The sequence below is a fragment of the Equus quagga genome, chromosome 2 (genome assembly GCF_021613505.1).
Source record: "Equus quagga isolate Etosha38 chromosome 2, UCLA_HA_Equagga_1.0, whole genome shotgun sequence".
Classification (NCBI taxonomy): Eukaryota; Metazoa; Chordata; class Mammalia; order Perissodactyla; family Equidae; genus Equus; species Equus quagga.
In genome coordinates, this window is record NC_060268.1 from 3,714,513 (window position 1) to 3,728,584 (window position 14,072).

The 14,072-nt window shown below is 45.1% G+C and overlaps 1 protein-coding gene across 1 annotated transcript in view; it reads right to left on the reverse strand.

The window, feature by feature from the left end:
* Window positions 1-10,416: 10,416 nt before the first annotated feature.
* The window catches only part of LOC124236338 (collagen alpha-2(I) chain-like), a 4,259-nt gene continuing 603 nt past the window's right edge, over window positions 10,417-14,072 (reverse strand). The window contains exons 2-3 of the mRNA XM_046655283.1: window positions 12,929-13,951; window positions 10,417-10,546 (exon numbers count right to left, since the gene is read on the reverse strand). Coding sequence (XP_046511239.1) covers window positions 10,542-10,546; window positions 12,929-13,951 — 1,028 coding nt within the window. The 3' untranslated portion in view covers window positions 10,417-10,541. The remainder of the gene's footprint in view (window positions 10,547-12,928; window positions 13,952-14,072) is intronic.

A 14,072-nucleotide genomic window follows, 5' to 3' on the forward strand; every position in this document is an offset into this window, starting at 1 on the left:
ATGGCCTAGTGGTTAAGTTCGGCAGACTCCACTTTGGCGGCCGGGGTTTGGTTCCCGGGTGCAGAACCACACCACTTGTCTGTCGGCTGCCATGCTCACATAGAAGAACTAAAAGGAGTTACAGCTAGAACACGCAACTATGTACTGGGGCTGGGAGGAAGAAAAAAAATTTAAAAAGTGGGAGATTGGCAACAGATATTAGCTCAGGGTGAAGCTTTCCCAGCAAAATAATAATAATACAAACCTTAAAAAAATAAAAGCAATTAAATCCTGATAGATCTAAACTCTCTTTAAAAAGAAAACTACTCTGCTTTGGGCTAATAAACAAGAACTTCAGCAAAAGAGAATGGGAATGGCATGGAGAAGAGCACACCTCTGAAAATAATTTATTGCAAGAGCTGGAAGAAAATCCTAACTACTTACTTGATAAGGCTTATGGCCTTGGGAGCCTTGGGGGAGGACGTTAGAAGAAAATAGAGTAAAGAAAGTAATAAATGAGTTATCAAAGGGCTCCAAGGACAATTACCAATTAGCGATCAAGTTAACATTCCCATTTGACTCTGGTGTGGATATCTACCGCTGTGAAAGTCCAAGCAGTGATATTGGAAGTGAGCATAGTGAGGCCCCAGACCCTCCTCTGTGTGACTACTCGCTGCTCTGCACGTACTCTAAAAAATTCACATGCTCTCCCGATTATTGGCCTCCACTTATGTATGTAATCCCTGAAAGCTTGATAAATTAAAACTTTGTTCTATGAGTTTCTCGCCAGGAACAGGCTGACCACAGGAGTGAAGCACACTTACAAGGTGTCTATCATAGCGGACAGAAGAATGAAAAATGTGATGCCTGGAGCCTGTCAGGCCTGGAGACCAACATCCTTGGACCCCTCCTTACTGCCCATTTTCCCTATATAACTGCCTCAAGATTCTGTAATCCTGGAAGATGGGTTTTGGAGACGTTAGTCACCTGTCTTCTGATCAGCTGGCTAATCTAGTTAAACTTCCTTTCTCCATCTCCAACTCATTGTGTTTAATTGGCTCAGATCCCCGTGAGCAGAGCAAGCCCATTGCTTGGTATCAATTCAGGCCAGAAGCCTGGGAAACTTCCTGAGAACGCAGAGGAAAATGACAGAGTTGAAGTGATAATAGAGAATGAATACACACACAAGTTATACATATCTTGGAACTCATTTCATATGTGTATATGAAATAACTATATAGAGAAAGAGGGGGAGCAAAGAATAAAGATGGAGCAAAGCGTAGTTGTTCCCAAAAGAGTATAGAGAAGAAACAAATACGAGAAAACATTCCAGAGGAGAGAAAGGGCTGACTACATTTAAGGTATAATTACTGGGAAAATCCTTATCTAGAGAAGACCTGATAAAACATGGGAATTACAAACAGGAAGTGAAACACTGAAAGCACATAGGGAGAACAAGCAAATATCTACAGTGAATGAGAAGCCAAGCTGGCTCGGACTGCTCCTCTGCAAGACGGGATGACAAACCACAGCCGTGCAGCAGGTACCAAGATGTTGCCAGGCTGGAGGGCGTGCGAACAATCGAATCAAGAAGGTTGGTTTACATATTTACATATAAAATTTTGTATCTTACATTTAAGACTACACAGTATTTTCAGAGTCCACAAAATATTAACCTGGAAAAAAAATGTTCTAAAAGGCCACAAGGAAAATTTCACCAAACATAAAAAAGCAGAAATTGTAGTCTATATATTCTCATTATGTTATAATTAACATGTCAGAAAACTAATCACAAGCAAATAATTTAAAAACTGTCCTTGGCAGCTGCTTAGTTAACAAATAATTCAAAACTACAATTATTTTAGACTATGTTGAAATTAACAAAAAAGACAACATGATATGTCAAAAATATAATGAAACAGCAAATTCTACACTCAGGATAAGAGGCATAAATCTAACTATTTTCATCAACGAATAGGTAGGAATAAAAATAAACTAATTATTCAATCTAAGAGGCTATAGCTAGAATGCCAAAATTATCCCAAGTAAACTGAGAGGAATAATTAGAGATGAAAATTAAAACAAGACTCAATTAGTTAGAAAACATGAAATGGTATAATTGACAAATAAATTTGAAATCTGGTGGATTGAAGACACAAAACAACGATGACACTTGAAAACTCATGGAACATATATACTGATGTACGCACACATTAAGACAATAAAAAGACTAAGCTTTGAGAATGAGAAAGTGACATAAACATGGATTTAGAGGAGATGTTTATTAAATTCTAAGACTACGCAATTCATAATACTGGATTTTAGTAAATGTTAAGAAATACATGACTTACTATGATGCCATAAATTGAACAGACCAGCGGGGGAAGCCCTTCAAAACACGCAGGCCCTGATGACGGGTGGGTGAGCTCTTTGGAACCTTTGTGTAACCATATCCATAATATTCTGGAGCTCATAAAAACTACAAGCTTCCCAGTTAACCTAATGAAATGGCACAAAAAAGAAACTTCAGACTAGTTTCAAATAAGAATATAAATATAAGAAAAATATAAATAAAATTATTCGTAATCTAGTACTTTATTAAAACCATAATACCTTATTACAAGTGTGAGTTTTTTCCTGAAACACAAAGATATTTCAACATAATAAGCCCTCTGTGCCTCAGTTTCTCATCTATAAACTAAATAATGATAGGTTCTACCTCATATGGTGATTTTGAAGGTCAAATTATTAATGTTTAAATGGCTTAGATATTTTGTTACATAATTTCTCAACATCACCTATCCATACTAATATGAATAGGAATTAAAATTGATTAAATACATCAAAATCCGTCAAAGTAGTTTTTGACCGGATAGATTTGGATTTAGAAGTCATTCTCGGCCAAGGAATTTAAGCTCTCTAAATATCAGCATTCTCCAGATGCAAATGGTTAATGATACGTTTCTCCTAGCTTTATTGTGATAATAATTGATATAATACTTAGCATGTTGCCTAATACATCATAAATTTTCACGGTAGTTGTCGTCATTTGTGATGGTTAATTTTATGTGTCAATTTGACTGGGCTAGGATACCGGGATAAATCTGATATTTACCCAGATAGCTGGTAAAGCATTATTTCTGGGTGTGTCTGTGAGGGTGTTTCTGGAATAAATCAGCATTTGAATCAGCACACTGAGTAAAGAAGATGGCGCTCCCCAATGCAGATGGGCGTCATCCAATTCACTGAGTGCTGGAATAGAACCAATGGCAGAGGAAGGGTGAATGCGCTCTCTGCTTGAGCTGGGACATCCACCTCCTGCCCTTGGACACTGGAGCTCCTGGTTCTAGGGCCTTAGGTGTTGGACTGGGAGGCACACCATCGCCCCCCCCCTCCCCCACCTCAGTTCTCAGGCCTTCAGACTGGAACTGGGACTTACACCATTGGCCCCCCGGTCTCAAGTCTTCAGACTTGGACTGAATTACACCACTGGCTTTCCTGGGTCTCCAGCTTGTAGACAGCACATATTGGGACTTCTTGGCCTCCATATTCACATGAGCCAATTCCTATAATAAATCTCTTCTTATGTATATCCGTATATATCCTATTGGTTCACTTTCTCTGGATAACCCCAATACATCATTACAATGAACCTAGGTTTAAAATTATCGTAAAATAATTATAATATATGCCAAAAAGGTTATATTTGGTTAAATTTATCATCCATGCAGATTGGGTGAGTTAGATGGGAGAATAACCAGGAAAAGCAACATCAACAACTAGAAGCACCAACACAAACAAACCTTTTATTAAACTAGGAATTGTATATCCATCTGAAACCAACACTCAATGGCATTGTGAACTGTGAAACACCAGAAGCATTCCAATTAAAATCTGAACATGTTATCACTAACACTTTTCAGTGTTATAATGGAAGTTCTTGCCAATAGAATCTCACAAAAAGGGAGAAGTGGAGACGCATTACTACTGGAAAGCAATCAAAATCATCATTACTAGTAGATTATATGATTGTCTCACTAACAGACAAACTCAAGACAATCAAAGAAAAAGAAAAATAGACCTAATAGGCAATTTCAGCTGGTTATCAAATGAGTATACAAAAATTAAATAACTCTCTTACACACCAATAACCAATGAGAAAATATAGTTTTAAAAATTTCTCATTCATAGTAATAAGGTAGAATTTTACCAAAGTGTACAAGCCATACACAAACAAAACCACAAAACAGTATTACAAACACGAAAAAACATAATTGAATTCAAAAACAATCCATGTTCCTGGGGGAATATAAATTGTTTGTTTTCTGACCTCTGACATTTATTTTAAGTTTCATATGATCAGTGCCCAGATTCATTCACAGCCGTACCCCATCTATGTGCTGACTATCGGCTCCCTTCTCTTTGGGGATAGTCTGTCTTTCTGTCTGTCTCTCTCTCCCCATCCCTTGCCCCCGTCTCTCTGAGTTGTCTAGGGCTTACACCAGCACTGAGACTAAAACCTTCTCTTCACATGGCGTCTAGGTTCTCCACAGGCTGCACCCTAACGACTTCTCAGAAAGCCCTCTTCCTGCTCCTTCAACTTTCAAGAACTCGTTTGTCCTTTTGTTTGTAGACCTCTCCCCACCTCTTTGTAGGGTGGGCCTTTTATCCTTCTCAGGTCCATCTCAGAAGTCACTTTCCTGATGATGTTATCTGATCAAATCCCCAACCCTTTCAGATTCCATTGCATCACTGTTTTTTTTAAAGTACTTATTGCAGTCTGAAGTTATCCTTGTTTGCTTGCTTATTTGTTTATTGTTCATTATTTGTCTCCTCCCCTTAGAATGCAAGCTTTTGAAACAAACCAAATGCCCAGCAAAAGGAGCTTGGTTAAATGAGGACATTGTGTCCACACATTGGGTTGCTGCTCAGTCATTTAAAATGTGGCTGAATGATCACTTATGCCATGGAAAAACGTCATTCTATATCAAATGAAAAAAATGGTATGCAAAGTAGGTAAAGAAGTATGTCATTCCAAATACGTCTTCAACAGTTATCCCTCCTCCAAGGCCTAACCAAGAGATTTATTGTCTCAGGGCAAGAGAGTTCAGGGAAATGCTCTTTTCAGCCTTTTCAGATAGAGAATTTGCTTAAATTTTTTTAGGCAAAATTCAGCACATCAAAAACCAGGCATTTGCACTTGATATGATGCTTGACACATTAAGGAGTTAAGGAACAAATTTAATATCGTCAGACTCTACTTTGTAAAAACAAAATAAGATGGAAGAGAATGGAATGGAACACATCAAAATGCTTTACATGTGCTAAAGATGATTGTGTTATGAGAAAAAATGTGTTTTGTGTGTGTGTATGTTGAGTCATAATATAAAATATATTTATTATTGTGGGTTGAGGTTAAAAAAATGGCAAGAAAGGAAAATTTGAAAACTGCTGCTGTAAGTGAATTTTATTTAAAGGGGATAGATGAGAAGAAGGGGTAAATGACCATCTTCTGGTTACAAGAGTATAAGAAAAAGAGAGAGAGAAGAAGGGAGAGGCTTCCTCTTTCTAGGCTTCTGCTAACTGCCTGGGCGTTCGTCAGATTCGTGCAGGAGGACACCAAGCACAGAGAACTTCTGCTTTGACCCCTCTCTAGGACACCCACATCCCTGCCTCTTGGGAGCAGCTGCAGCAAAGGGACCTTGGGCATAGGAGTCCTTCAAATCTGCTCTTCTTGGTTCTCTCTGGTTCCCTGAGAGAGGACACCATCGCCTATGTTTTAACAGACATTACTCCACCTGACTCTCAATATTCTCCTGAGTAAGTAGTATATCTTACAGATGTGGAAATTCATGCGCCACTAAGGTTATTTGATTTGCCCAACCTAGAGAAGTGTGATTCCATAACGATTTAGAAGAAAACTTCCCGATGGCCAGGACCTGGGATGGCGGCTACAGAAGTTTCAGCCAAACGACCTTTGCATAGACTTGTGCCCCAGGGACAGGTGTGAGCTGGTCGCTTCGTTTCCGAGGGCAGCCGTGACAATGTACCACAAACTGGGCAGCTTACGACACCAGGAATTCATTCTCTTCACACTTCTGGAGGCTGGGAATCCTAAATCAAGGTGGCAGCATACCACACTCTCTCTGAAGGCCCTCGGGGAGCCCTCTGATCTTTGCCTTGCTCTCAGCCTTTGGCGCTGTCTCGGCAATCCTTGGCATTCCTTAACTTGTAGGTGCACCACTGCTCTCCCTGCCTCTGTGGCCTCATGGGGTTCTCCCCCACGTGTGTGTATCTCTGTGCCTTCTCCTCTCCTTCTAAGGACATCAGTCACATTGAATTAAGGGCCCACCCTTCTCCAGTATGAACTCATTTTAACCAATAGTATCTGCCATGGCCCTATTTCCAAATAAGGTCATGTTCTGAGATACTGACAACATGACTTTGGGGGGACAATATCCAACCCAGGACAACTCCCTGAGCCCCTTCTCCTCTTCCCTCCACTAGCTTGTATGTTTGCTTATTAACCCACACTGGACAACTCAGCCACAAACATGTGCTTGGCTAGTCTTTTTCCTTTGCCTTTCCAGTTTGGTTGCATGCTGGGAGATTTACTCTCCAATCTCCTAATAATCAGTTTTCTGCCTACAGGATTATTTCTCTTTCCTTCAAGGGACTTCTTCTCATTTTTTCCCCTGGGAACCTGCCCTCCTTTGGATCTGCTCCTGAACTTTGAACTTCTATATAACGTTTTGCCTTCCTGGGCCACCCCAAATAGGCAGGACCTGGTCCTACCCACTTACTAACTCACTTACAGAGAGTTGGGCTGTGCAGCTGTAACTAATATTTTATAACTAATATTTTGAAATATGATCCTATATTCAATTTGTTTCTGATTCCCTATAATTCTTGTTGCTTTACGGTTCTACACATATAGAAGTTGAACATCCCTTCAGGGAAAGGGCAGAAGCCAGGGAAAAAAGAAGAGTCAGGCATCTGAGAGAAGAAAGGTTTTGTGGGAAGTCCCAGGACCGGGTTTTCAATTATTAAGCTCCAGCTTGGAGAATTCAGACCATAGCAGTTTTTCTATAAACCAGAGAGTGGGGAGAATGCAAGATTGAAATGAGGCTCACTTTCCTTTTAGAAGGAAGGAAAACACCCATCTGGCCTGGTGGGAGGCTTGTGGTCGGCAAAGTGGAGGAACCTAGAGAGAGAGAGGAAGGAGAAAGAGACAGTGGAGTTGGAAAACAGGGATATGCGTGTCCCCGAGGGGGACTTCCCTGCCCCCTCTCATGGTTGCATAGGGAATAGCGATCTTCTTATATTTTCAGAATTCCATGGTATAGAAAGTTTGTTTCTGAATCTCGCTTTACTCAGACGAAATGCCTCACAGGGTGCAAATCAGGGAATCTACAAAGGGGTAGAAAAGTCAACATGATCTATTTATTCAGGTAAAGAGAGAATGAAAAACAGCGCCACTTGGTTTCCCAATGTGAGTGGTGCGTTGAGATCCACACTTTCCTGGTGGCCCCAGAAGAGAATAGGAAAGTGCTTCAATGGCTACAGGTCTGGGAGAAGCCTGAGGTTGGAATGAGGCAGGAGCTGAGTCCTTATGACTCGAAGGCAGTGGGTGCAGATGTGAGCAATGGGCACAGCAGGTAAGTGGCAGACACCCAGAGATCAAGTGGAGGGCAGCAGTGCCGAATGGAAGAAGACATCGCTCTCTATTAGGAGGATGAAACATGAACCAACCACTCGTGGGGTGAGAAGCGCATGTGAGAGAACCCCTGAAAAACTAGGTATTACAGAAAAGAGACTAAATTTTAAACCAGGAAGAGACTGTCCTTCCTTAAATTTTTCCAACCAGTAGCTGACATAAGTAGCTTGTTAGCAGGTTTAGTTACAGAGAATGTTAAAAGTTGCATTTGTATTATATTGTTAAGTTACATTATGTTATATTATATAATGTTAGCGTGTGATGACAAATTTTGAACCCGCCACCTGATTATGACCCAAATTTCTTTTCCTTTATTTCTTATTACATCATATCTGTAAATTGCTCCAAGTAGAAAATCTTGGGGAAAATTTTTGTTCAATTCTCTTCTAGTCCTTTATATCTTATCTGTGGCTTAATCAAATCACTTCTTTGTAAGAAACAGTGGATTTCTTTATATTTCCACCAGGAAATTTCTAATTCAACTTTGATGCTGATCTTTCATCTGGTCTACTGGTGACCTAGCAGTGTAAGCGTCACTCCATACTAATCTGTTTTTAAAAGATAGTAAGCCAAGCATAGTGATAAGCAGAAACCTGTGTTAATATTTAAGCTGTGGAGCTCTCCCAGGGTACATCCAGGGATGTAGCATTTTCAAAAATAATCTTGAAGCAGAATTGTACTCTCAAAGTTTCAAAATTTCAAAAGATATTAAGCTATTCCTAAGCACTGAAATGCCAAACTATTACAGACAAACGGTGGCAAGACTTCAGAATTCAATGTGACTGGACAGAAATGGGACAGATGAACTTTGAATTCAAGTGAAGCAACATTTTTAGAGAAAAACACTTCATCATCTTTATAAAACTAAAGGTTCTGAGCTGCCAGATACCCTCCAAATGGAAATCATTCAAGCTATTAGCCCCAATATTAATGCTCTCTAGCGACTAACAAATATTATCAAGAAAAATACTGAGTAATAATAACAATATATTACTTGAGCACTAAGTGCCAGGGGCTGCACTGTGTATCTTACTTGCATCACTTAAAACCCTTAGCAACCTTCTGCTCTTTTCATTTTATGGGATAAGGGAAATGTCAAGGTCACACTGACGTCAGCGATTCAAACCCAAGGCAGTGTGATGTCAAACCTCAGATGTTTGCCTGCTGTTTTACACTGCCCTGCCCCAAACATCTACTCTGGAACAAATCCGCATTGTGTCTGTTCCTGAAATAGTGTCAGAATTATAATGAGTTCAAGGAGCCACGCCAGAATAAGAGTAAACCTGGGGCAGGGCTAATAAAATAAGCGAGGAGATGGTACATGAGGGTAGGTTTCTAAAAAAAATTATGGTTCAGGATACAAACTGTATAGGAAATGTGAGTGGTCCACCATATTCTGGAAGTCTAGAACTAGCCACTAGCACGTCTGTCCTAAAAGAAGGAAGGACTCTGAGACGGAACGCTCTTTACCACAAGAGTCAAAACTCTCAGAAATTCACCGCTTTGAAGCTGGCAATAGAACACCAAGAACACCAGGCCCTTAGCTCATGCTTTCTGCCTTGACCTCTACTTTCTTCCATTTGTCAGACACTCCTCACTGGCAGCCACTCTATATCTGAGAACTTAGCCCCATCATCTGGTAGCAAATTACCTTGGCATCCTCTCAAAGCAGCATCCCTCACTCAGCCTCTCCCGGGCACCTCCTTGTTCACGTGGACCCCGGATCTGCTACTTGCAGGGGTTATTCTTTGAGTCTTTTCTTGCTCCTCAAGCCATGTATCTCTCCTTGACTTCCTCAGGCTGTACGCGGGGATTTGACGTGCTTCCTTGTTCCTAATATTAGCAGCATTGCTCTTCTTCTCACTAAAGCCATGTTGAGGGATAATCCTGTTTCCCAAAACGAAATCCTTGTCTCATACTTAACACCTGTGTCTGGCTTCTGCCGCTTAGGAACAACTGGCCACTGCCTGCTTCTGGGAAATGACCAGCACCTGGGGTCCCCGAGGCTCGGCTCTGTCTGTCGGATGGGAAACGCCATCTCACTGTTGTCCCAAACGGTCAATTCTAAGTGGTGCTGCCTGGACTCTAAGCTTGCAGGATGGAAGCTATTACTAAGTAGGAGGAAATAAAACTAGGCATTTGGCTAGAGAAAATTTACCAGCACAGAAGATTTTGTGCCCTGCAGGAATGCTCCCAATTTAGGGTTTAAGTAAACTTTATTGTAATCTGGGTTAAATTTAAAGAGATCTGGTCCATCCGGCAGAGGTGGAGGGAGTAGGGGTCTCAGGTGCACATCTGGGCCATACAACAATGGAGCTTGCCTTAACAGATTTTGGAAATATCAGAAGTAGATTTAACCTCAGGATAAAAGGACTAGGCCAGGGGTCCAGACACGCAGCCAACCCAGGTATGAATCAGGGTAGGTGACAGTCCCTGCAAACTGCGATGTGACCAAGAACAAAGTGAGCACAAAGGAGCGAGGAGCAACAGGTCAGACACACAATTCCTCAGTGATGACCTCTGGACCACTGAGGACTTCCACATTCCTGTCGGTTTTCTGAACTGGAAAGGGAATAGCCCATATGGGAGTGAGTTTGAGTTAAACGGCCAGCAGGGGAACAGGGAGTGGCCATAAACAACACACAAGACTTGCTATTTGCTTTGTGGGAAGAGGCTAGATTGGAAAGAAAGGTCACTGATGCCCTGATTTTGCCTTCTCAGCTGCATCTCCAGAGATACCAGTTTTTCTCATTTCTGTCCCATGACCTTGGGTGGCTCTTGTGCCAAGTCGTGACTCCCTTCATGATGTGGTCTCTCTTATGCTGCTGAGGTTGGAACATCATACTCATACTGGAGGATAGAGATAGACATTCAAAATGAAACCATAATCAATAAAACTGTAACAGGTTATTAAGGTAATTAGGGCTGTCAGAAGAGAACCCCTACATTTCCACGGCCCTGTCACCAAAGATGATAAAGTGTCCCTCGCTGCTCCTATGAGAGACAAAAGAACACTCTTGAGTGGGCCCTGCAATGCAGTATGAGATTCCTTTGGGTTCTATGCATCATCCCTATACACTATGCAAAACCCAAGCAGTTGGTGACCCTGAAAGTTACTCACACCGTTCCTGTAGGAAACTGCTCTCATTGGGCATGCAGAGTGCCAAGTCTGATTTCATGACAGCTTCTGGCCCCATCTTCTGGAGGTCCTCCCTTCTCTCTGACAAACCATCCCCCCGCCTGTGCGTGCGGCTCCCCACCTGGAGGCCTGCCATAGGTAGTGCCAAGGTGTGGCTGCATACATCATGTCTGTTTGCTCAGGGCAGCCCCAAAATGTTGAATTCCGAGAAGAAGAAGAAGAAAAAAAAACAACCATGGTTGATTGAACTGGCCAATTGTTTCTGCAAGTAATCTATCCAGTATTTTCACAGAAAGAAAAAAACACTAAATCCAGCGCAATTTTTAATCTTACTGTCATATAACCCATTAATGGCTGCATGTAAAACTTGTCACCCTGTGCCTGAGGCTAGTTTATTTACACAGCGAGAGTGTCAATAGATGTAGTGGTGCAGATGTTGACCAACACACGCTGTCCAGCAGACGATGTGTTTCTTAAAGGAAGGAACCGTGTCTTATACATCTTTGACTGTCTGAGGTCTAGGATAAGGCCTGGCCCAGAGTACATACACCTGGCTGTTCTCTCAGTTGAAATAAATTCTAAAATGATGGGTTCTCTAAGTTCTCTACCAGCTCCCCCTAGTTCCCTCAGGAAAGGCCGAGGGCTCCCCAGGTGTGTGGTCCTTCCCCAGGCAGAGACATACATTACATGGAAAAGAGGGGCCCTGAGATCCTGGAGCTTATGTCCTAATGTGGAAGGTTGAGAAAAGCAGCCCCTATTGGGGATGTTCACTTCGTCTGGGTTCCTTTGTTAAAGTGATCCACTGACTTTTTGGGATAATGCAATATTTCAATCTAGAGTCATGCAATCATCCAAAGAGCCTATGATCCCATAAACAAGAGTCAAAAAAGGACAGGACACACATGCAGGTGAAGCAGTATTTCAGAACAGGAGCAGCTAAAAGCTGGAAGTGCCTCAGGGACAAGACATCTTCTGAGCTGCCATCTGAGAGAGGAGTTGCAGTCGACCGCCCCCTGAAGCCACTGTGCTGCAGCGAGCAGGAGTGATCTACTGTAAGACGGCTCTCCAGAAATCTAAGACAACCCCTGGCTTCCCCCGCCCCCCACACACAGGTGCCCAGTGACTGAGCCTCATTCATTCCCCTTCAGAAATGCCGCACGTGAGTTTTGCTTCTAGAAGGATAATTAATTCCATCGAAGTGAAAGTGGCGTTTCATAACGCCTCAAGACTATGTGAGGCAGCCTTGGGGAGCCTCTCAACATTCTTGGTTCTTCTTCTCTCCTAAACTCAGAGGGTAAACAGTAGATCACACCCTATAAAAATAATCTGCCTAATTCACTTAAACTAGGAAAGGGACCTTGGTGGAAACAATGGGGACTATTCATTTTCTGCTGCTTGGACTGCCTTCCCCTCAGCGCGAGAACAGCAGGGGGAGAGGGACCCGCAGCGAGTTATACCCATCTATAACGGAGCAGATACATGAATCCTGTGCTCCAGATTTTCCATAGCAAGTACTTTTGTAACACATGTATAGACGCACGTTTTTAGCTATTTTAATCACTATCCGTTGGCTGTTTGAATAGTGAAGAATATATTCAACAAAGTGGATTGCGTGCAGGAAGCACTAATTATTATGGTTACAGAAACAAGTCACAAATCACAACTATATTCCTAGTTTTCCCCTATTAATTTTCGGTGAAGTATCTCTACACTTGTTTCAACGTAAATTAAAGATGCCTTGCATTTCTCAATCCTTTTGTAACCATGAATTATTTTAGGCTCCTCCAACATGAGACCTAGCTCTGCCCCAACGAGACAGAGAGAGACCCGTCTTTCACAAAAGAGAAAAGATTTTCAAAGCAGTCAACTTTAGCAGGAGACCTTGCACAGAAAATACACTGAACTCTGAATGCCTCCTGTTTCTCCCCAAGAGCCTTCATTGCTGCGATCACCATATTTCCATTTAAAAGGACACAACTGGGGAAGAAACGCTGCGGCTTCCACGGGCTGTGGCCTGTTCTGCCCTCTAGTCAAGCAGAACGGATCCTAGAGACCTTGGGCGGCGGGGAGGGGACCGCGTGTTCTGTAATTACCCGGGTCGGAGGTGGCGCCGGCCCTCCGGCGGGCACTCGCTGCCAGCGGCCGCAGAAACGCTGCGGGGGCCGCCGCGGGGCTCCGGGGGAGAGACCGGACCCCCGGCCGCGCGGGGCCCGGCGCGTTGTCACCCGTGGGGCTGGCCCGGCGGCCGGGCCGGGGCGGCGCGGAGGAGGCGCGGCGGCCGGCGGCTTTGACGTCGCCGGCTGCGGGAGCCGCTCGCGCTCTCGGCACGTAGCGCACAACGTGACCGCCCAGCCTTCCTCCGGGCCGCCGGCCGCCGCTGCCGGCTGCGCCCTCCTTCTCCTGCTCCTGCTCCTGCTCCTCGCCGCCGCCGCGCTCCCCGCGCCCCCCGCGCACGCCCCGCAGCCCGGCCGGCGTCGAGCCTCTCGGCCGCTGCCCACCGGGGCCCGAGCGGCCGCCGCGCCCGCGTTCGCCTCCGGAGGCCGGCGCCACGTTCGCCCGGGCGGGGAAGCCCTTCTGCGGCGCCCTCCCCCGAACCCCCGCCGGCCGAGCGCCCCCACCCTCCACCTGGCGGGGGCGGCGCGGAGCCGGAGGACGCGCGCGGTGCGGGGCGCGCGGGGACGCGTGCGGACTCCGGCTCTGCCGGGCCGGCTCCCCGTCTGGCACGCGGCGCTGCTGGCCTCGGCTGCGGCCCCGGGATCGCCGCGGCGGCCGGGCCCCTCGCGCTGGCAGCGCGCTGAGGCTCCTTTGGAGAACGGCGGCGGCGGCGGCTGGAGCCCGGGAGCTGCCGACGCGCACTCCGCTCCCTGGCGGTCCTCTGCTCCTCCTTCCCTCCTCCCTTGCCTCTCCCCACCCCCGTCCCCCGGGCCGCTCCTCTTCCTCCTCCTCCTCTGCCTCCTCTCCCCGCTCGGCGCTGCGAGCCTGTGTCGTGTAACGGGATTGGCGTTGCAATGGCAACTGATGGAATGGGGGACGGCAAGACCGCCGGGCCGGGGGCTCCGGACTGCGGGCGCGCGGGCCGCCGCCGCCGCCTGACGCTGCTGCGCGGACCCTCGCGACTTACTTTGTAAAGGCGAAGCCCGGCCAGGCAGCCCTGCTCGCGCCCGCGTCGAGGCCACTTCCTGCCCCCGGCCGCCCGCGCCAGGCTCGCAGCGCCCGGCCCCCGGCCCCTCGCCGCGC